The 22,081-nt window shown below is 42.4% G+C and overlaps 1 protein-coding gene across 5 annotated transcripts in view; it reads right to left on the bottom strand.

Moving 5' to 3' along the window:
- The window catches only part of AXIN1 (axin 1), a 177,410-nt gene extending 156,072 nt beyond the window's left edge, over nt 1-21,338 (bottom strand). For 2 of the 5 annotated variants that reach the window (XM_073362701.1, XM_073362705.1), the window contains exons 1-3: nt 21,285-21,333; nt 20,086-20,204; nt 18,086-19,054 (exon numbers count right to left, since the gene is read on the bottom strand). In XM_073362701.1, coding sequence (XP_073218802.1) covers nt 18,086-18,963 — 878 coding nt within the window. In that variant the 5' untranslated portion in view covers nt 18,964-19,054; nt 20,086-20,204; nt 21,285-21,333. Of the gene's footprint in view, nt 1-18,085; nt 19,058-20,085; nt 21,117-21,284 lie in introns of those variants that run through there. The other 3 variants (XM_073362703.1, XM_073362704.1, XM_073362702.1) reach the window with 3 other exon arrangements.
- Nucleotides 21,339-22,081: the final 743 nt, after the last annotated feature.

Below are 22,081 nucleotides of genomic sequence, written 5' to 3'. Positions count from 1 at the left end.
AGCAGGGGAAGCAGTGCTGATTTCATTTATTCCCCTTTCCAGAGTTTGTCCCTATAACCCTGTTTCAGAATAGGGGGTCAGAGACTGCTCTGAAAATATGTCCAATGGCTAGCAATCTCCCTGGCCTCAAAGATACTGGGCTTATTTGTCTCTCCTCCCACACATCAGCCCTTCTGGGTCTCAAGCCTGGGTTCCCAGAAGCTCTACCCCCTCTGCTGCAGGGGATCCACGTGAGTCAGGTGGATCGGTGTTTCCCCTGGAGTTCTCAGTCTGGTATACGAGCAGGGATCCTTGAGGAAAGGGATGGGGCGGGGGCGGGGCTTGCTATACAAGTAGCAATGGGGGAGGGAGCTGGGCTGGAGGCACCTTTCTGTATGGGCATTGGCAGCGTCCAGAGCCCACGGGGAAGAGGAGGGGGCAACCTTTTCTGGCTTCTTTCCTCTCATAGAGAAGGGCCGAGGGAATCATAGAATATCAGGGTTGGAAGGGACCCCAGAAGGTCATCGAGTCCAATCCTCTGCTCAAAGCAGGACCAATCCCCAACTAAATCATCCCAGCCAGGGCTTTGTCAAGCCTGATCTTAAAAACCTCTAAGGAAGGAGATTCCACCACCTCCCTAGGTAACCCATTCCAGTGCTTCACCACCCTCCTAGTGAAAAAAGTTTTTCCTAATATCCAACCTCCCCCACTGCAACTTGAGACCATTACTCCTCGGTCGGTCATCTGGTACCACTGAGAACAGCCTAGCTCCATCCTCTCTGGAACCCCCTTTCAGGTAGTTGAAAGCAGCTATCAAATCCCCCCTCATTCTTCTCTTCTGCAGACTAAATAATCCCAGTTCCCTCAGTCTCTCCTCATAAGTCACATGCTCCAGCCCCCTATCATTTTTGTTGCCCTCCTCTGGACTCTTTCCAATTTTTCCACATCCTTCTTGTAGTGGGGGGCCCAAAACTGGACACAGTACTCCAGATGAGGCCTCACCAATGCCAAATAGAGGGGAATGATCACGTCCCTTGATCTGCTTGCAGTGCTCCTACTTATACAGCCCGTAATGCCGTTAGCCATCTTGGCAACAAGGGCACACTGTTGACTCATATCCAGCTTCTCGTCCACTGTAACCCCTAAGTCCCTTTCTGCAGAACTGCTGCCTAGCCACTCGGTCCCTATTCTGTATTAGTGCATGTGATTCTTCTGTCTTAAGTGCAGGACTCTGCACTTGTCCTTGTTGAAAGTCATCAGATTTCTTTTGGCCCAATTCTCTAATTTGTCCAGATCCCTCTGTATCCTATCCCTACCTTCCAGCATATCTACCACTCCTCCCAGTTTAGTGTCATCTGCAAACTTGCTGAGGGTGTAATCCACGCCATCCTCCAGATCGTTAATGAAGATATTGAACAAAACCGGCCCCAGGACCGACCCTTGGGGCACTCCGCTTGATACCGGCTGCCAACTAGACATCGAGCCATCGATCACTATCTGTTGAGCCCGATGATCTAGCCAGCTTTCTATTCACCTTATAGTCCATTCATCCGGCCCATACTTCTTTAACTTGCTGGCAAGAATACTGTGGGAGACCATATCAAAAGCTTTGCTAAAGTCCAGGAATAACAAGTCCACCGCTTTCCCCTCATCCACAGACCCAGTTATCTCATCATAGAATGCAATTAGATTTGTCAGGCATGACTTGCCATTGGTGAATCCATGCTGACTGTTCCTGATCACTTTCCTCTCCTCTAAGTGCTTCAGAATTGATTCCTTGAGGACCTGCTCCATGATTTTTCCAGGGACTGAGGTGAGGCTGACTGGCCTGTAGTAGTTCTTCCCTTTTTTAAAGATGGGCACTGCATCAGCCTTTTTCCAGTCATCTGGGACCTCCCCAAATCGCCATGAGTTTTCAAAGATAATGGCCAATGGCTCTGCAGTCACATCAGCCAACTACTTTAGCACCCTCGGATGCAGCGTACCCAGCCCCATGGACTTGTGCTTTTCCAATCCCCGACTGCCTAGGGGAGAGGGTCTGAGGCAACCCCACCTGTCCTGGGCTGTGAGGGAAATTGTACTCTTCCCACAGGGCCAGCCAAACTCCCCAGCGAGAAACTCAATAAGGGGACAACAGGAGACACAGACTCTTTCTTCGGGCTCTGGTTTTTCTTGGCTTAGCTCACTCCCTCAAGCTTCCAGGGGCAACAGTCACTGCAAACACTTCAGAAGGGGAAGCAGAGCTGAGGGGACAATCACCCCAAAAAATCAAAATGCAGCCCTGGGACACGGCTGGGAATTAGACGGAAATAGGACTGAGCCCAGTTGTTCTTCTGAACATTTGAAGTGAAGTTTGGAGATTCCCCTCTGAAAAGCTCTGCAGCAGGGAGGGACAGCAAAGAAAACTGGTGGGATCTTCAGGGGACAGGGCATTCCCCAGCTGCCAGAGACTGCCAGGCTGAAGTACACATTGGAATAGTTCTGAGGACATTACCACAAAAAATTATTCTTCCTAGCCATGAAATCTCAGCTATTCACACGGGAAGAGGACCCAAGAATGGAAATTGAGTGAGGCAGACTGCGTCTGTAACACATAGGGGTGGAAAGACAGTCCTAGCAGGTAGGAGACCTAACTTTGATTCCTGGCTCAGCCACAAACTTCCTGTGTGATCATGGGCAAGTCAATTACTCCCTCTCTGCCTCAGTTCTCCACTTCTAAAGTGTGGTGATATTTCTGAGGAGAACACCCATTAATGATTATGAGGTGTCAACGATGAGAGCCCTATAACTACCTAAGATAGTGAAACCCAATCTCCACATCTCTGTTTTTTGGATTTCTACCAAATCTGTCTCTGGAACCTGTTTAGGGGGCTTCATATGTTGCCACTGCAACAGGTGGAAAAGCAGCTCCCTCCCCTAAGCTCTCCACCTCCAAATAATCTGGTTTAAATGATTTGTTCATCATGATGTATGAAGTCTATGGTAAAGCGCTGGACAGAGCCCAGTCCTCCTGGACCCCAGGCCATTGCCCAAAGCACACGACATCTTTGTCTTCATCTTTCTTCCAGCACTTGACATGATGGAATTTAAATACAGTGACTATCATAAAAAACGTGATTACTGCCTGGAGCAATTCAGCTTTGGCAGGTTCATTTCAAAAGGCTAAGTGGATGAGGTTTGATCCTCTGCCATATCAGAGACCTAGGTTTTATCCCCAGCTCTGCTATAAGTGACCTTGTGAAACTTCTCAGTTATCTTGTCTGTAAAATTGTGGGGAAGGATAGTTGCCTCCCTCTAGGATAGGGATATAAGGCTTTGGTCAATAATAAGAGCTTCTGAATTGCACAAATATTAACAGAAGTTGTAAGAGGAGAAAATCAAGCAGCAACATCATGTTAGAAGGCAAAAACATCAATAAAGTAGAAAAGCTCATCTACCCAGACAGCACCAGACTAGTCAATGGAGACCTCAAGAAAGGAGTGACATCAAGGATAGGAATGGCATCCACAGCATTCACTAAACTCAAAAAAGATATGGAAATGACAGGTATTCAGCACCAGAAAAAAACCCAAGAATCTCAGTGCTAACATACGGGCATGATAGCAGAAGATGTGCCAAAGCACTAGACAGAAAACTAGACATCTTCCAAAATAAGCGCCTATGAGAGATTCTGGGTGTTGGATGGAAAGACTTAAACACCAATGAAGAGATCAGAGAAATCACCATCCAACTGCTTGTCTCCACTAGAAACAGAAGGAAGTGCTGGTCATATTTGGGGCATGTACTCCAGATACAGACCCCCACATGGAGTCATCAAATGGAAACCAACTGGTGTGAAGAAACATGGGAGACCAAGAGAAATTTTAAGAAGAACTCTTTATTGGTAGGGCAGAACAGTTGATCTCAACACCATGGAGCAGATGGAAGCAGGAGCAGATGACAGAGAGGAACAGAAGAGGTTAATTTCTACCCTTTACACCAACATTGACACAAGGAGGATGTAAACGTAATGGAAGATGAGACAATTTGATTGTATGTCTTCTGACTCTCAGGCCTATACACCTCCGAGTATAAAGGATATGGTGGGGGGGGGGGGAAAGAGTCTCTCCCTTTGCTCTCTTCCCTCTGTGCTTCCCAGCCATATGTCTGCACACAGCGCTGCTGTTCCATACATTGCTCACAGCAACCCAGTGCACCACTCCGTAGATTCAGAAACAAAGTCTAATAACTTTTGAATTATTGTGTTTTGAGGCCTAACAGATTTCAGCTGGGCAGTTCAATGATACAAGTTTTCTGAGATACCACCTATAGTTCCAAAGGCTCCCAATCTCTGCAACAAAAAGTATTAAGAAAGCAGGTATTCTAAAGAAAGGGTTACGTCTCGGGAACCCCTTAACCAAATGCCCCTAAATTTGCACCACAAACTCTGCTCTGGGCTCTGACTTGATATCAAGTCAATTTGACTACATATGTGTATTTTAAAGAACTTTCCAAATTCAACTTTACACAGAAACCTTTGCAGCCTTAACTACTCATTGCCTCATAATAGAGAGAGACTTGGGACAACATGGTAAGTAGTAATACTTTCACCAGACCCTCACTGGAACGCGGGATTTGGGATTCATGCGCGGTGCCACGTTATAGTGGGGGCCACGTGATAGCATTACCATGGATCCCAATTTAAATATTTAAATTTGGGATCCGTCGCCGCGACCACGCTATGTGCGAATCTGCGTTCTAGCAATGCGCGTTCTAGAGAGGGTCTGCTGTAGTTATGACATATTGCTTTATGCAGAAGATGGTAGCATTTTACAGAACTTCTGAGTGACGACTTACTGGAAAATGGACCATGGTAAGTTTCATCCTGGCAGAAAGATGAATAAGACAGATTTATCTCAGAACATAACTGTAACGTTGTTAAAACATACAGACTTGGCAAAGGGAGGTTCAGAAATGTCCACGAGGTTTCACTGTAGTACTGGAGAGACCCTTGCTCTGTAGTGGACAAAGAAAGATTCAAGAAGGATAAATATAGGACCTCAATTAAGAGAACATTTTTTCCTATTGTAGTTGACAGAGACCAAGATTCTCACATGTCTAGCCCAGAGGTGGACAAAATAAGGCCCGCAGGACCCTCCTGCCCGGCCCCTGAGCTCCTGGCCTGGGAGGCTAGCCCCCGGCCCCTCTCCCCTTCACAGCTTCAGCTCACTGTGCTGCCGGTGCAATGCTCTGGGCTGAGAGCTCCTGGGGCAGCGCAGCTGCAGAGCCCAGCCTGACCTGCTCCAGCTGGGCGCCAGCCATCGGTGCTCCAGGCAGCGTGGTAAGGGGGCAGGGAGTGGTGGGGGAGAGTTGGATAGAGGGCAGGGGAGTTCGGGGGTGTGGATAGGGGTTGTGGCGGTCAGAGGGCAGGGAACAGGGGGGTTGAATGGGGGCAGGGGTCCCGGGGGAGGGCAGTCAGGAATGATAGGAGGGGTTGGATGGGGCAGCAGGGGGCCGGCAGGGGCGGGAAATCCAGGGACAGTCAGGGGACAGGGAGTGGTGGATGGGGCAGGAGTCCTCGGGGAGGGGCGGGGGCATCAGGGGACAGGGATTGGGGTTGGATGGGGTAGGAGTCCTGGGGGAGCCATCAGGGGGCGAGAAGCAGTGGGGGTTGGATAGGGGTTGGGGGCCGGGCCACGCCTAGTTGTTTGGGGAGGCACAGTCTCCCCTAACCAGCCCTCCATACAATTTTGGAAACCCGACGTGGCCCTCAGGCCAAAAAGTTTGCCTGCCCCGGTCTAGCCGGACAAGGAGCAAATTCTGCTTACAGCAGGAAGTGAGGCAGTTTATCCTCTTGAATGTAAAAGCATGTTTTAAAATAACGTTATACGAGTCTTTTTAACACTTTTGCTTTTTAAGCATCTAACAAACAATTAAGTGTAAGGGGGTTGACAGACTCTTTAAACGAAGAAATTTACTGTTCTTTATTTCAAAAAATTCACTTCACCAATTTTGGCAACTGTAGGTTTGTCATATTAACGCTAGGATAGCAATAGAAATGTGTCTGTTAAATTACTACTATTGGAGATATGATTTTTGAAGTCATAACATATAAATATTGCATTTTTAGAACAAAAAATGCTTTTTTGGTCAACAAATTGCCACTAAAATAGCTGTATACTGTTGGGGGCTTGGTGCTACAGCAGAGGTACCTATTTTGTAGTTTCCCAGGCTACAGAACTGCATGTTCATGCTAGGTAGACTGTAATTGCTTAATTACTGGCATTAGGCTTGATGACGTTGGACTTGTTTAATATCCTATACAGGCAATAGTGCAGCTGCTCCTCCAAACATGGGTTAACTGCCAAATTACCACCATTAAAATAAACTGGAAAAGTTCTTACAGTCCGTTGTCACTGAAGAGTTTCATAATAAGCCACTGATTGTAACTACCCTCAACCAACAGCAGAGAAATACTTGCACACAGAGAACACACTTTATACTGTCCATCAGGGCAGGGGAAAAACCAAATTGCTGTTTTAGTTTGAAGTATAGTTAGTATGTCTGCACTCACCAAATAAGTGTCAAATCCTTTCAGAGAGATGTTCCGAATTGCACATACAACCAATTTGGCTTTTTAATCATTTCAATTTCTGTGACTAAAACCCTTATAGCTGAACAAAAGAAAAAAATATCTCCGTACTGAAACATTATGCTTAGCTTCACAGACCATATCAAATCGTATGGGTTCTTGCTTTGTCGTCTTCACATATTCCATTTAGAACACATAATTAACCTCAGTTTCTACCTAATTTCAAATCTTTCCACATAGAGAAACCAACTAATCCAGTGCACTCAGTGGCAGATTGCAAATTAAATCATTACTACAGCTCCTATCTGTAGCTTAAAAAACATGGGGTTCCTTCTTTTCAATGACTAATTGTAATTTCTTAAAAGATTTGAGGATGAACCTAATAATCCAGTGATTATATTTCTATAAACTAATTCAGGTGCTGATACCTCTGTTAAGAGTCTTCTTAAAATGTCACTTTTCTACACTAAATGAATGGCCACTTTTCAAACCAGAGTTTTCTTTTCCCACTAAATATTTAGGTTTTTTTTTTAAATAAAATATACAGCAATTGCTTGATACAAATGAATCACCCTGATTTTACCTCTCTTAGCTATGGCAATCTACATAAACTGCAATCAAAACAGCAACAAGGTGAAAGCTTTTGGGTATTTAGCCCAAAATTTATCTATCTGTATCTGCCCTGAAGATGTCAAAACACGAGCAATGGCCTCTAGTCACTGCCATGCCATTTATTTATGCATTCATCTGTAGTGGTGGACACATGTGTATAATAATAAAATCCAAGCAAATTAGAACTGTCCAAAATTAACTCCACTCATCCCCACTGAAATCACTGTTCTGCAAGATGATCCACGCAGGCAAGCCTCTGTGCGCAGGTGGATCTCCACTGACTTTGGTGGTGCTGGGTAAGAGCAGAGCCATTGCAGCAAGGAGATTTAGGACTCTCCCAACAACCTATTCAACCTAGTGAATTATGGCTTTGCAGCACAACTTGATAGTTAATACATCCAGAGTCCAACCAACCGATTAAGGAAGTGAGTTACAGATGCAAAAACTGCACGAACGTCCTGCATTCTGAAATTACACAGGGAAAATTAGCCCCATAGAGCCACAACAAAGAACATCTCCACACAGATAAACCGAAGTTAAGGTTGAACTGCAAGGCACGTAAATGTACCATATGGCCCACTTATTGGGTATATTCAGCACAGATTTCTGGGATTGGATCAATTTTCATTTAGCTTTTCAGTACCCATCTTTTTTGGAAATTGCACAGAATTCAAAATTACTCCAACTATGTTTCCCAAATGGATTCCATGGGACTTATGTCAACAGAATTGTGGGAAAGCTGGGGTGGACAGATCACTAGAAATGTACACCACTTAGAAATGTGCATGAAGCTAGGTATCAAATCAGGCAAAGCTTCTCCATGAAAGGTAAGACATCCTTTATCAATTTATTGCCAATTTCTGAGCTTCAGTGCGTGAAGGATACTAGACATGAAGAAGCCAGTCTAAAAACTCTTTGGAAGACTAAGAATTTAATTCTATTTAAAATACTTGTTTTTAAAAATGTAAGTTTTGTGATCTGAATAAGATTCAATTCAATCCTTGCAAGAAAATGTACACATTGGGGGGAGAGAGATAACATTGTTATTGCTTATCAAAACAGACGGCCAGAGGTTTGCAGTGTCTCTCTCTAAAAAGAAACCCAAATATCAATCCACATCCAAACACAACGGGTGAACTATTTCCTCAATTCAGTTGATAAATAAGGCCATGTCTACACATAAACACTGCTCAGGTTTACATAACATCAAACCTGAGCAAAACCTTGTAACAACACACTTTGAATTGTTGATATAAGCGTGTCCACGCAGGCGCTCACATCAGTTTAACTACATCAATTTAAAAATGGGTTTTAGTTCAATCAGTACAACTTGATTGTACAGACGGGCGTCTCAACTGGGAGGAGATACTCTTCTAGCCAGGTGTAGATGGCACAAGTCTTTCTTGAGCACAGCTCCTATATGATTTTCTAAACCCAGCCATTGATCTAGTCAGATCCCCAAATTATGCCTTCAGCTTAACAATGGTGGTTGAATGCTCCCAATGCTGGAGACAGACAGTCTCCACCTTCACTTGCAGTTGTTTCTCCTAACCTACCAGCATCACCCCAATCTTGTCCAGTGGAGCCTCAGCCAGCTCCATGACCCAATCGCCACCACATGCTGGAGCAACTGAGAAAAACTAAACTGGTTGTCATCAGCAGATTGAAAGCACTGCTGCCCAAGTCTCCTCATTAACCTCCCTACTGATCCCACATATACACTGAATATAAAGGAGGATAAATTAGTATCCTATGCTACCCCGTGAGAGTGCCCATGGAGTTGACAAGCAATTACCCAACACAACCCTTTGGGGCCTTTCAGCTATGAGAGAACAAAACCAGGTAGCACCATACACTCCTGCTCGAGACTGCAGACAAATCACTAATGCCTCATGATCACCAGTATGGAGAGCAGCTGGTATATCTGCTATATCAGCAGTGACCCCTGATTGTTGTTAATTGCTAAGAAAACATCAACCAAACAACAAGAGCTGTACCAAACCTAGATCTGTACCCAGACTGGGTACAAGGGTTAAGATAATCAAACACAACCAGATGCTATGAGAACCAATGTGCCACAACCTTGTCAAAACCTTACTCCAAAAGGGAAGGCACCACACTGGACTATGGCTGCCTAGACTGTCTATGTCAAAAGATGATTTTTTTGAAGAAAGGAAGCATGCTAGCTTCCATGCTCTCCCTAACAGAGACACTGACTATCTCCAGCAATAATTGACTGTACTGGCCTTCACCAGCCAGGAAGGCCTTGATTCTGATGCATAGGTTGTGGCCTATTATTGGCTACAAGTCAAGGTTGTGATTTTCCTCAAATCAAACAAAACATTTTTTTCCCTGGGAAAATACCCATTAAGGTTTTGCAAAAAACACCACAAAGCAGAGGGCCCCAAGTGATTCTCTTTCAAAGCATATTATTTCCCCAAGTAAAAGAAGGAACATCTTGTCCAAGAAAAAACTTGTACTTCTGTGAATAGAACAAACCAGCTCCCCTCGTGAGGTCTAACACTTTTTTGTATCTGCCATTACATACAGGTATACCTTTAGTAACTATTTGCTCTTTCAGTAACCAGTCTATTATAAAGTTTCAACCAGACCAACCCAAACATACTAAAAAAAAAAAAGTTAAATTAACGTTGAGCTGGCTGCACCACAATCCAGGTTATAAAAATGGTCAAAATTCTGACTTCAACTGTCCTAGGTTTTTACTTCCACAATTTCCCACCACTTCAGTGCAATGAACCATGACACAAACTCCTTCGCCAACGGAGGTCGAGGTAGAAATGTGGGTCTCAAAATGTAAACGCTAACAGAGAAGAATCATCAAGATCACCTTCCATCAGCCACGCTTCAGCTTCTTCTTGATATGGGCTCAACTTATGACATTTTTATTTGGGATCAGTTATGTTGCCTAAGCTTCACTGAATTATTTTTCAACTTTCTCTCTGTGTAGCTGCAGTTTTTCACTGTTGGTTAAATCAAGTCAGATTATGACTAAAACTGCAAGAGAAGTGTCAGACTAAATTGTTATGTCCTTCTGAAACCTCCTTCAATTGTTTCTGTAAGTCTCATATCAATCAGTAGAGTACCATGTTATGAAAAAAAATGGGCTGTTTTGATCAGAGTCCACCTCATGCTTGTTGAAAATTTCAACACTGATAACATTTGAATACAAATATACAGAATCTTCTAAAGAGTCCTTGGGGAGCCATGGCATCTATCCTCCTTTTTCAACAAACCAACCAACTCTGAAGTTAATGGTGATTTAAAGCATTTTTGACCTTCTGTAAAGGGGATAACTCAGTGGTTTGAGTGTGGCCTGCTAAACCCAGGGTTGTGAGTTCAATCCTTGAGGGGGCCATTTAGGGATCTGGGGCAAAAATTGGGGATTAGTCCTGCTTTGAGCAGGGGGTTGAACTAGATGACCTCCTGAAGTCCCTTCCAACCCTGATATTCTATGTAAGTGCTTTTAGAACTGTGTTGTTTATTTCACAATGTGGTTTAAATAATAAACTTTGTACCCATAAATCAGAAGTTTAGGATCTTTATATCGGAGCAGTTCTCATTTTTTAAACTTTTATGTTTATTGTCTGAGCAAATGGCTGTCATAATTTCCTCTAGGCTCCGGGATAGCATCTTCACCAATTTAACATAATCTGTGGTTTTCTTTTTAGACATCAAATCAAATTTTCCTAGTATGGATTCTTGAAACCATTCTTTCTTATGATTAGCCAAACATTTTTTCATTAATTTAAGTGCTGATTTTTGGTTTTTAGTTCTTCATTTAACTTGTACTCTTTCTTCACTTGCAGCATCAAGCAATGGACCTGAGAGTTCAAATCTATCTAGTGGAGCAGGATGAATAAAGAAATCAATGATTTAAAAAAAAAATTAGATTATTTATTTCAGGTTTTTATTTAATAATTATATTTTTCCTCTTTAGAACTCCTACATAAAATTAAAATTGAGATTTGACAAACTATGTTAAAGTCTACATTTACTATAATCTACTAAAATCATTTAAATTAATGTAAACAAATAATATTCAAGCAGTACGTTTGCTGCCAAAGTCTCAAAAAAAAGTCAAACTATAGAACTGGTGGGCATCAGTGGCTAAGCACCTGGAACCAGAGTTGGCTGAAGTGCTAAGCCAGCTCTTGACAGCAGGAGCCTCCTCTTGTGCAGGTGCAGAGAGAGTTATTTTCTTCATTTCAGTTTATTCAACTAATTCAATTCAATAACTAACTCATACAAAGTTGAAAAAACAATTGGGAGTTGAGAAAAAGCAAGGAAGTTTATTTTTCTCTTCCAATCTAGGACTAAAAATAAAGCGTGGAAAGATGAGATCTACTAGTTCTAAAATCTTTAAGGACATGGGGTCCAGAAACAAACAATCAATTCATTTCACTAACTACAGACAGTTGTTTTGCTTAAGAACTCAGTTTTATAAGAAGAACGTGCTTTGATAACTGTATAAAAGAAAAGTATCCAGCACATTTAAGGTCGTTTTTATAAAAAAACAATTTTAAAATGCTGGTTTTGTGCATTTTAATTGAATTCTAATTTCCATCCAAATGCAGTTTGAAATAAGTGATAAGTAAACATTAAAACTCTGACTAAATGTATGTTAAGAAATATAATTGCTTAAATAGTGTGTATAGATAATATATTATAATAGATAATATATTATAATAATAATAATAGATAATATATTATAATATATTATAATATAATAAGTAGTGCCAAATTATACTAAAGAGAATCAACGTTTTAAAAAAAATTAGGAAAATGAAATATAAATGCAAAACAAGATTAAAATTGATTATTTTAATAAAGTCACCCTGCAGCAGGATATATCCAAGATAAGTGCTTCATTTATTCCTTTAAACTGATCATTTTGTGCTACAATTAAGGCAATGTTGTTAGAATGAAGAAGGTTGCAACTTATCAAGTTAACATCTTTGATTTTCAGTTATTGTTATGGCATATCACCCACTGATCTTTGCCATTTGTTGGATGTTGAAGGTAAACAGAGACCGCTCTGAATTTACCTGGTATTGAATTGCTGCTGGAAGGCCCGGAGCAGAGACTTACATTATCACATATCTATTTTAAAGTCTTACTTGCAAGATCACCAAACTTCTTCAAATCATTGTACTACGCTTCCACTTCAACAACAGTTTTATTCAATGAACATTTGTTCTTGAACAACCTAAAGAAACCAATTTTTTCCTATGTTTTGAGATGAGCACAGATCTGTCCAATTCTACCACTTAACTTGACAATGTTTACATTTACTTTTAAAGAGTTAAAGATAAGTACTTCCATCCACTCAAATCATTTGTTTCCCATTATTTCCTTCAACTTTGATTATGATGAGTCACATAAATTCACATGCTGAAGTTTGATAATCAGTACACACAATTGTTTTCACTATTAAATAGCAGCTTTCACATTTACTATAGTTGAAATGAAATACCACCCCCCAGTGCATTCAACTCTGCAAAGACTGAAAAATAAGATTAGCTAGCCAGCTTCATATAAAAACTACTTCATGTTATCAGACATCGAGCCCACCTTCCACAAGTTTTCCAGTTCTAGCAATTCAAGCCCCCTCAAGTTAAACTTTCCACTCTCCAATATCCATTGACAGCAGATTTCACCTTTAACCATGTTCCCTCCATTCACCAATCACTCCACCTATTTTCCCTCTCTAATGCATGTCATGTTCATGGAAACATTTCAGAGTGACATAAATTTTCAATAAATTTAAAAAAATGGAGAAACCAAACACCACTAGATTGTTTTTTCCGAAAAAAACCCAAAACAGTTGTTACACAATGCTGCCCCCTTGATTACCTCTGCCAAAACAAAGCCAAGTGAATGTGTGTAAGGTATCTTCTAAAACAAAGTTAATTATTCTTTAACAAAACAAAACAGTAGCTGGAAGTTTATGATTTAGTAAAGCAAGTATCACCTCACTGTTCAACAGAGGAGTTTGTAACTCCTAGTTTATGGTGCAAGTCAAGGACACCCAGAGCTCTGGATGGGCATCTATAGTTGGGGAGATCTTAGACCAAATTTAGATAAATAAAGTAATTAGTAGAAGAAACCTGCACACATAAAAGAAGAATGTGACATGTAACCTGGCAACTTAATGACTAGCAATAGAGTTCTGAATCTTTAAAATGTGCAGGTTTTAATTAGAATACTTCAAAATAAATCTGCAAGGCAAAAGTTTAATTTCTGTTCTTCATAACTCAGAAAAATCCCATCAGTGGATCTCAAAAGAAGGTTAATAAAAGATTTAGTCACACTCACTACCATGCTAGTGTCAGTTTTGGAAGCTGTGCATTAATGCACGAGATCTTCTGAGGTTACCTTCTTTGAAGTTCACTGATCCATAACCAATGTCCAATTAATTTGCAGTAGCCTACGTGCAATGACTATTTGCCTTTTCCTTCCTATACAAAAACACAGTAGGTAATATGACACTTTTATTTTAAACAATGCTCTCCATACTACGCATGAGTGAACCCTCACCTTCAGGAATATATCACACTAATAACAGGCTTAATTGAAATGGTCTGAGCAAATATTTATATTTGTTTTATTTTCATGAGATGGGGAATTTAACACTTTAAGCCTCTTATGCTGCAAAGATTTGAATCTGACTAAAAATGCATGTTCACAAAAACAAATAGTTTAAGTTCTAACTGTACAAATTCTTCTTTATTCAATTTCCATGGAAGTCAAGCAATATGCAGAGGTTAAACTTGGGGAAGATTAAACAGACCTATAGATGTAGGAGGTTGAAAGAAAAAAAGCTAATATCAGTGCTCTTTCAATAACAAATTGGAAATTATCCTACATACAAAACCAGAAGAATTGTGAAAATGTTGAAGACAACCAAAGGCCCTGATCTGCACATGCTTTTTATATACAACAACAATGTACATATGTAAGAAGTCCACTTGGCTTCAAAGGCACTGCTCACATGAGAAAAGCAAAGTGGACTAATTTAAATTGAAGTGATTTTAATCATGATTTAAATCATCAATTTTAATCTTGTTTTGCATTTCTACTTTTCAGTTATTTTCCTAAAGAAAAGTTGTTTCTCATTAGTTGGTACCATTAAAACTTGTTATCTTGCAGTTAAATATACCCTTTTCCCCTAAATTTGTTGGTTTTAAAAAAAAATGTTGTTAACCAAAAGAATAATATATCTGTACTCATTTAAGTAATTCTATAGCTTAATTTAAAATTTATTCAGGATTCTTAATTTTCACATTTTTATTATGTTAGAAAAACAGTGAATGATACTTTTTTTATCTAGTAGATAATTTTTTACTTGTTATTTGTGTCAAGTTCTATTTGGATGGAAATTCAAATTCACTTGAAAATACACAAAAACATTTTAAAATGGTTGGGGGGGGGGGGTTATAAGTTAAATAAGAGTGTCTTAAGTGTGCTGGATACCTAAGAACAAAATGGTGTATCAGAAAGTTTATCAAAATAGTTTTTTAAAACAAACTGATTTATTAAATGTAGGCAGTCTCATCTGTAGTTAGTGAATTGAACTGACTGTTTCTGTTCAACCTGTCCTTCAAGATTTTAGAACTAGTAGATCTCATCCTCTCATTCCTAGTTTTTATTCATAGATTGGAAGGGGAAAACAAGCTTTCCAGGTTTTTCACAACTCACAACTGGTTTCTTATCCCAGAATGAACTGCTCAAACTGAACTAGCTGAATAAACTAAAATGAAGAAAATAGTCTCTCTCCATTTGCAGAAGAGGCTACTGCTGTCAAAAGCTGACTTATCACTTTAACAAACTCCAGTTTGTTAGGCAGTAGAGCTTAGCCAGTGACTTCCACCAGTTCAGTGGTTTGACTTTCTTTAAAGCTCGGCAGCAAACACGTACTGCTTTATTTAAAAAAGAGCATTTAAATTATTTTTATGGATTATAATGTGTTTAGGCCTTAATATAGGTTGTCCTAATTATACTTGTGATTTTTTTTTTAAAAAATAAACCTATTTAAATTTAAAAAATCCAGATTTAATAAAAAAAATCAGATAAAAAAATAAATAATTTAATGATGAGAAAAGTACTCAGGCACTTAAGTGTTTGCAGGAGCAAGGTCTTAATGTTTACAATACCGCTCAAAACAACGGTTGGTACGCTGTACCGCTGGAGGACTTTGGTTAGATGACCTGTTCTACAAGGATGGATTGGCAATTAAGATATCAAATTACTTTTAGCTTATGAGCTTTTTGGGAGAGTGGATCACGTCTACATATATATTTGTACATCCCCTTTGCACAATGGATCCTCTGGACCTACAGTAATACATATATTAATGTTTTTTAAAATGTTATTCCCATTCAGTAATTCCTGGTATGGAAATGCATCTCACTGAAGTGCCCACTGATGGCAAGAATTTCCAAGAGGCACCTGACAGTGAAAAATCTGTAGCCGTAGTGACGGACTGTTGGGCACAAAGTTTTACAAAAGATGAATATCCCTGTTTATTTTTTCTCAGATGCACAACCTGTGTTTAATCCCATCTCATATTGCTCCGATTTAGTATGAAAGCTCTGAACTTTATAAACCTTATTACACAGTGCCACTATTTCATGGTGTTTTAAAATAAGTATTCAACCAATACATTCACGGTATTTTCCATAAATTAGATCTGAGAAGTGCAGAACTGCTAAATACTCTTTTGTTACCTGTTCTAGAAATGAGAAAACTCTACCTCAAACCAGTTATTTCCAATCTTAAAAGCTATTTATCACTTAGATAAAAAGATACTTAAATCTTAAAATGTTCTAATCTTCCCTTATAGTAGGTACCCAACTGGTCAATCAAAATCCACTTCAAGAAATGTTCAAGGTTTTTATTAACTCCACAGGAAAGTCCCAGGATGTGGGATTTTGTTTTTTAGATTCTTGATTAAACCAGCAGGGAGTCACATGAATTCCCTCTTTTTTCAAAGTTTCACATTCAACATTCCCTCCTCAAAATCTGTACGAAAACAAGGATCAAAATGAAAATGCTTCAGCATCTGCAATGGGCTGAGGCTTTGCAGAGGGAGGGATGAATTTCCAGCTGCCAGACTAAAGGACTGCTGAGTGAGATTAAATCCATAAATACCTTCTCCTAAGGCTGGGGCAGCTTTGATCAGGAAACTTTTAGCTGCTTCATTTTATAACCTTCACAAAGTGGCCAAATTTTAGCCTAAGATGTACTAAAACAAGGTGATTTTATTTTAAAGAAATAAGAACGCATTCTGGACATGTTACTGAACCTGGAGAACTCCCTGATAAATATTTGGCATTTTAACTGAACTTACAACTCTGTGTTAGCTGGAAGGACGTGGGAGGAATGACAGGAAATAGAGTATCTTATTTATGAAAAACAATGATTTGGATGAAAGGAAAGGCCATAAGGGAAAAATAAATAGCTAAATTTGGCAACTCCTACTTTTGGATGGCACTGGTAGAATCCACTGTCAAGAAGCCTTTAAGACCAAATCAAAAATCACTTCCAGGGATTGCTATGCATTCCATTTGGTAGAGAGGAATATGATGGGTGCCATCGCTCCAGTGACAAAGAACTTGTAGTCACCAGTCACACTGAGTATTCCCTTACATATTCACACAGCAAAGCCCTATTATGAGTAAGGCCCTACCAAATTCACGGTCCATTTTGGTCAATTTCACGGTCATAGGATTTTAAAAACTGCAAATTTCATGATTTCAGATATGTAAATCTGAAATTTCACAGTGTTGTAATTGTGGGGGCCCGACCCAAAAAAGGAGTTGTAGGGTGGTTGCAAGGTTATTGTAGGAGGGCTGCGGTTCTGCTACCCTTACTCCTGTGCTGCTGCTGACGGTAGTGGTGCCTTCAAAGCTGGGCAGCCGGCTGCTGGCTGGGAGCCCAGTTCTGAAGGCAGAGCCGCTGCCAGTAACAGCACAGAAGTAAGGATGGCATGGTGTGGTATTGCCACCCTGACTTCTGCACCGCTGCCTGCAGAGCTGGGCCCTTGGTCAGCAGCCGCCACTCTCCAGCTGCTCAGCTCTGAAAGCAGCAGTGCAGAAGTCAGGGTGGCATGGTGTGGTATTGCCACCCTGACTTCTGCGCTGCTGGTAGGGCACTGCCTTCAGGACTGAGCACCCGGCCAACAGCCACTGCTCTCCGGCGGTGAAGGCAGTGCAGAAATAAGGGTGGCAATAGCGCAACCCCCCTAAAATAACCTTGAGACTTCCCTGCAACTCCCTTTTGGGTCAGGACCCCCAATCTGAGAAACGCTGGTCTCCATACAGTATCGGGTAAAAGCATATAAAAGACCAGATTTCACAGAGGGAGACCAGATTTCACCATCCGTGACGCGTTTTTCATGGCCATGAATTTGGTAGGACCCTAATTATGAGTATATAAAATCTACAGTTCAACCACTAAATACTGTCATTTCTCTCCTACAGGCCAAATGCAAACCTGGAAATGCAGCTCATTTGAATCATTCTTCAATGCACATGAGAGGACCACCCATGGCCATGATTGATGCATTAGCCCTCCATCTTTCAAATGACACTCTCTCATCTTAAGGAGCTGATGGAAACATACTTCAGGTGTGATTAATAGAAATCATAGAGAATCTATCAAGCGCAGTTCTCAGTTTCTACAGATACTTCAGACTGACTCTCCTCAAAAAACAAAAACAAAAAAGCTTGCATTCCAAACAAAATTTCCAAATGAAAAGGTAACATTCATCCCCAGAACTGACACTTACGCAGTCCCACATGCATCCCCAAATTTACAACAGCCTCAAGAAGCCCAAACGGCTTTCATGAAAGTTCTACAGACACAAGACGCTAGAAATTTTATTCTATCAGGCTAATGTACCTGAACTCTCTTCCCTCGCTATATCGCCTGGTTGATGTGGCACGCTGGGTTGCTGTCTCCAAAAGCAGCTTCTGAGTAAGCCTGCTGGATGGGGCTGAATCTCGGCTGGTTTCCTCTTCGGTGTCTTGGTCACACTTCCACTCCTCATCCTCATTAAGAGTAGGCAAATATCCAGGCAGTCCTTTACCTGTCCCAGATCCTGAGCTCTGATCGCTATAAATTTTAGGACTTTCCCCTCCTGTCCTTGTATATTCCAAATAAATATCTGACTTAAGGAACAAAGGATAGGTATTATCTTCGATCATGCACTGAATCTCAGTTTGGGCCTGGTCAAACATGTCAGGATCAATTTGCAGTTTCATGACACAATCTTTTATGAAGCTTTTTGTGGCTGGTTTGATTTGCCGGGATACTATCCCATTATTGTCCAGAATGTACTTTTTGTAAATAGCTTTAGCCAATTTGAGCCTCTTTTCCTCATTGGAGACGCAGGGCTCTAGCTTCCTGAAGCCACTGCAGGCAAACCAGAAGTCCAGCAAATCTGCACAGTCCTCCTGCTTCAGGAAAGTCCTGAACAGATTTATCCCATCTTGATCATCCAACAAGGAGTGCAACGACTCAGCCCATTTCAGGTAGGGTGGAGTTGGAGAAGCACTCCCCTCAGGTTCATACCCCAAATCCAGATCAGAGCGCCTCGGTGTTGCTGTGGAAGTCTCATTTTTAATAACGTCACTTTTACCAGAGTAGAAGCCGTGGCTGATTGGCCTTGAATCTGTAGAAACTAGCTCACCCTCCTCACCAGGGACCGGTGGCCTTGGAGCATCTTCGGTGAAGCTTCCCCCAAGATCCAAAGGGAAGCCTTTCCCCTGGATATTCATTTTTATGGTGCCTGCTTGCACAGGAACAATGACGGAACAGGCTTCGTCTCAAAACACCAGTATCAGTAGTTCCAGAGTGAATGTGTTTGTTCTGCTGAAACAAATGAGAACAACATTAAGAAATATTGCAGGTAAAAATTCTAACACAGGACTATTTTTAAGAGTACTCCAGTATTTTTAAGCTTCCTAATACTGAGGTAGCTAAACAAACTGATGACCAATCCTAGAAGAGGATTTATACAAATGTCTTTAATAGGGGATTTACTTGAATTTTTTAATGTGTATATTTGTATACCAGACTTAAGTCATAAAATATACAGTATTTTAACATAGCTAACCACTAGGTAAAGTCACATCTCCATAATAGTTTTGGAATTTCTTTCAGGGCATGTGAAAATATTCTGAAAAAACTTCCAATTAGCATTAAAATCAAGAATAGACAACTTTCAATACAATCAACTGTCATGAAATTCCCCTCCAGTTCTGGAGACATTTTGACAGTGCCTTAGCACTTTTAACAGACAAGCATTTTGAGCATTCATTAGGTTAAGAGAACAATATACTTTAGTGAAATTAAAATCATAATGTACAGATAATCATAATATACTGTCATTCCCAGGATATTTTGCATTATTTCTCAATTACACTCCTGTAATAAATGTGCATAATGTAAAAATGGCGTGTATGGTACAGTATTACTAAATATACCATTATACTTCATGGAATGGAGGGTATTTACTGACATTTCATGTAAGCTAACAACCATTATTTGCTACTGGCCCTGAGAACATTTCTAGTCACCACCTGACGATGAGAAGTAAACAATATTTTTAAAAGTAATTTGAATCAACATGGTGCAGAAGGTGTTTATTTATGGAGGCAGGAGTAGAAATGTACTACCTCTAGTACCTACTTTTGTAATAAATCAATACGACTTAAATTCTTTAAAGACACTAACAAAAGTTTTGTGTTACAAAATAATACTGGTGAACTCAAAGACCTGAATGCTGTAAAGCTGCAGCTGTCTTACAAATAACTTCTTTAGATGGACTTATTCAATTGCATGTGAAAATATACCAAGAAAAATAATTATGAAATAAAAGCCTCTCTCACAAAGCTTACCCCACACAAATGAATACATCTTTCAGACAACTTTCCCACTTCTGTTGCTCCCAACTGAGCTGAAAAAATACAGCTAGAAGGTGCCCGGGCTGGCCTTCAAGATACCAAACAGTTTGTACCTCATCACAAAACAAAATAAAGTGGTAAACAATTAGGTTAACTGATTTTAATTCCTAGATAACTGTGTGTTTCAACTGTTTTTTGTGATCATGAGACCAAGAGATAGTTTCTCATTACAACTACTGGATCAAAACAGGCAAAACATTCAGTTGCTATTCTGAGGTTTGCCTGAACACCTGTAATTTAGTGTATTCTTATTTCATACTATGCCCCGTTTACAGTATGTTTCTCTTCCATCACTAGAGCAATGAAGTCATGGAAATAATCTGATCTTCACAATAAAGATTTCCAGCACCTAAACATCCAACATAACATTTTAACCTTTTCATTGAGTTGAACCTCACACTCCGAAACTGACACACGAGCCATTTTGCTCCCAGTTGCAAGCAAGGCTCCATTTCTCAAGCCCTGAGAAGCCCTGAGCATTTCAGCTCCGGGGAAAGCTTGAAGGCACTGCTGTAAATCGCCATGCCTGGTGACTCTGGGCACAGCCCAGGTACATAGTGCGGAGACACATGCACAGTCTGAGGCCCCGATCCCGACGGCTACGTGCTGTTCCGGGGCGGATCGAGGCCTTGGTGCCCAGACCCTGGATTTTCTCCCTATAATCCCTCCTAACTGGCCGGATAATGATCCTCCCCCGCGCTGCCCAGGGGCTCCCGAGTGGGCTGCTCCTTCTCCCTGCTGCTGGCCAGTGCCCCGGGCTCGGAGGCTCCCGCAGCCCTGGGCCAGCCAGCCCGGCAGCTCCGGTCGGGCGCTGCGGCACTGACAGGAACCATGGCTCCAACTGAGCGAGCAGGACGCGGGGCCGGGACCCTCGCGGGAGCTCCGCGGGAAGCCTGGCTGCTCCCACCCGCCGGGGACCCCGACCCCCTCCTCCCGCCGGCCCGGCCGCAGCCCAGCGCCCGCGGGCGGATCCCGCACGCCCGGCCCGCTCCCCCGCCAGCGGCGGCGGCCTAGCGCCGGCTCGGAGCCGGCCCGTCCCGGCGGCCCCACAATGCGGCGGCCTCCCCGGCTCGGCCCGGCGGCCTCAGCGCAGCACGGCTGGGGCCTGGCTCCGGCCGCTCCCGTTCGCTCACCCGCTCGGAGCAGCCGCGGCGCGGGGCCCGGCCCATGCGGCTCAGCAGCGGCGGCGGCCAGAGGCCGCAGGCGGCGGCCGCGGGGAAGCAGCACAAGGCAGGCGGCCCGGGACCCCCCTGGCCGCAGCCGCTCGGTCTGGCGGCGACACGGAGAGCAGCGAGCCCCGCACGGCTCAGCCTGCGCCGCGGCTCCAGCCCAGCCGCTGCCGGGAGAGACCGGCTCCGCCGCGCCCCCCGCGCCTCCGCCCGGTACTGCGGGGAGCGCGCCGCGCCGGGAGAGCCCGAGCCAGGGGGCGCAGGAGGGCCCAGGCCCCCGCCCCGCGGGCGGGCAGCGCCGTGCTGAGGAGAGGAGAGAGGCAACCTGGAGCCTCCAGAGCTGCTGACCGTGCCCTCCGTGCAGGCCGGGCTGCACGCCTCCTGTCCCTTTCCAGCTGCAGGGAACGAAGCCGTTTCCAAATTTGGCAGCAGCCCTCTGCAGAGGCCAGCTCAGTTTCCCGGGTCATTTTTAAAAGAGGATATTTACCAACTTGGCAAGACAAACGTATACAGCTGCTCCTTTCTGAACCGTGGTCCTGGACAGGCTAACCTAACCTTGCGGGGTTCTTCTAAGCTAAATAAACAACCCCGCACTCTGGTAACGTCGCCGCCACAAGCCCCAAAGAGCTTCTCCCCTTATTCCTTGTAACCTCATCAGGCTCCAGTCAGAAAAGCCCCATCACTGTCTTCCCATTTGCTATGCTACAGGGACAGTTACCCCTACAGCAGCTGCAAACTCCCTGTTTCTAATAAGGAACTGC

This window comes from Lepidochelys kempii, chromosome 10 (genome assembly GCF_965140265.1).
Source record: "Lepidochelys kempii isolate rLepKem1 chromosome 10, rLepKem1.hap2, whole genome shotgun sequence".
In the NCBI taxonomy this organism is placed as follows: Eukaryota; Metazoa; Chordata; order Testudines; family Cheloniidae; genus Lepidochelys; species Lepidochelys kempii.
This window is presented reverse-complemented; position numbering and strand designations above follow the sequence as displayed.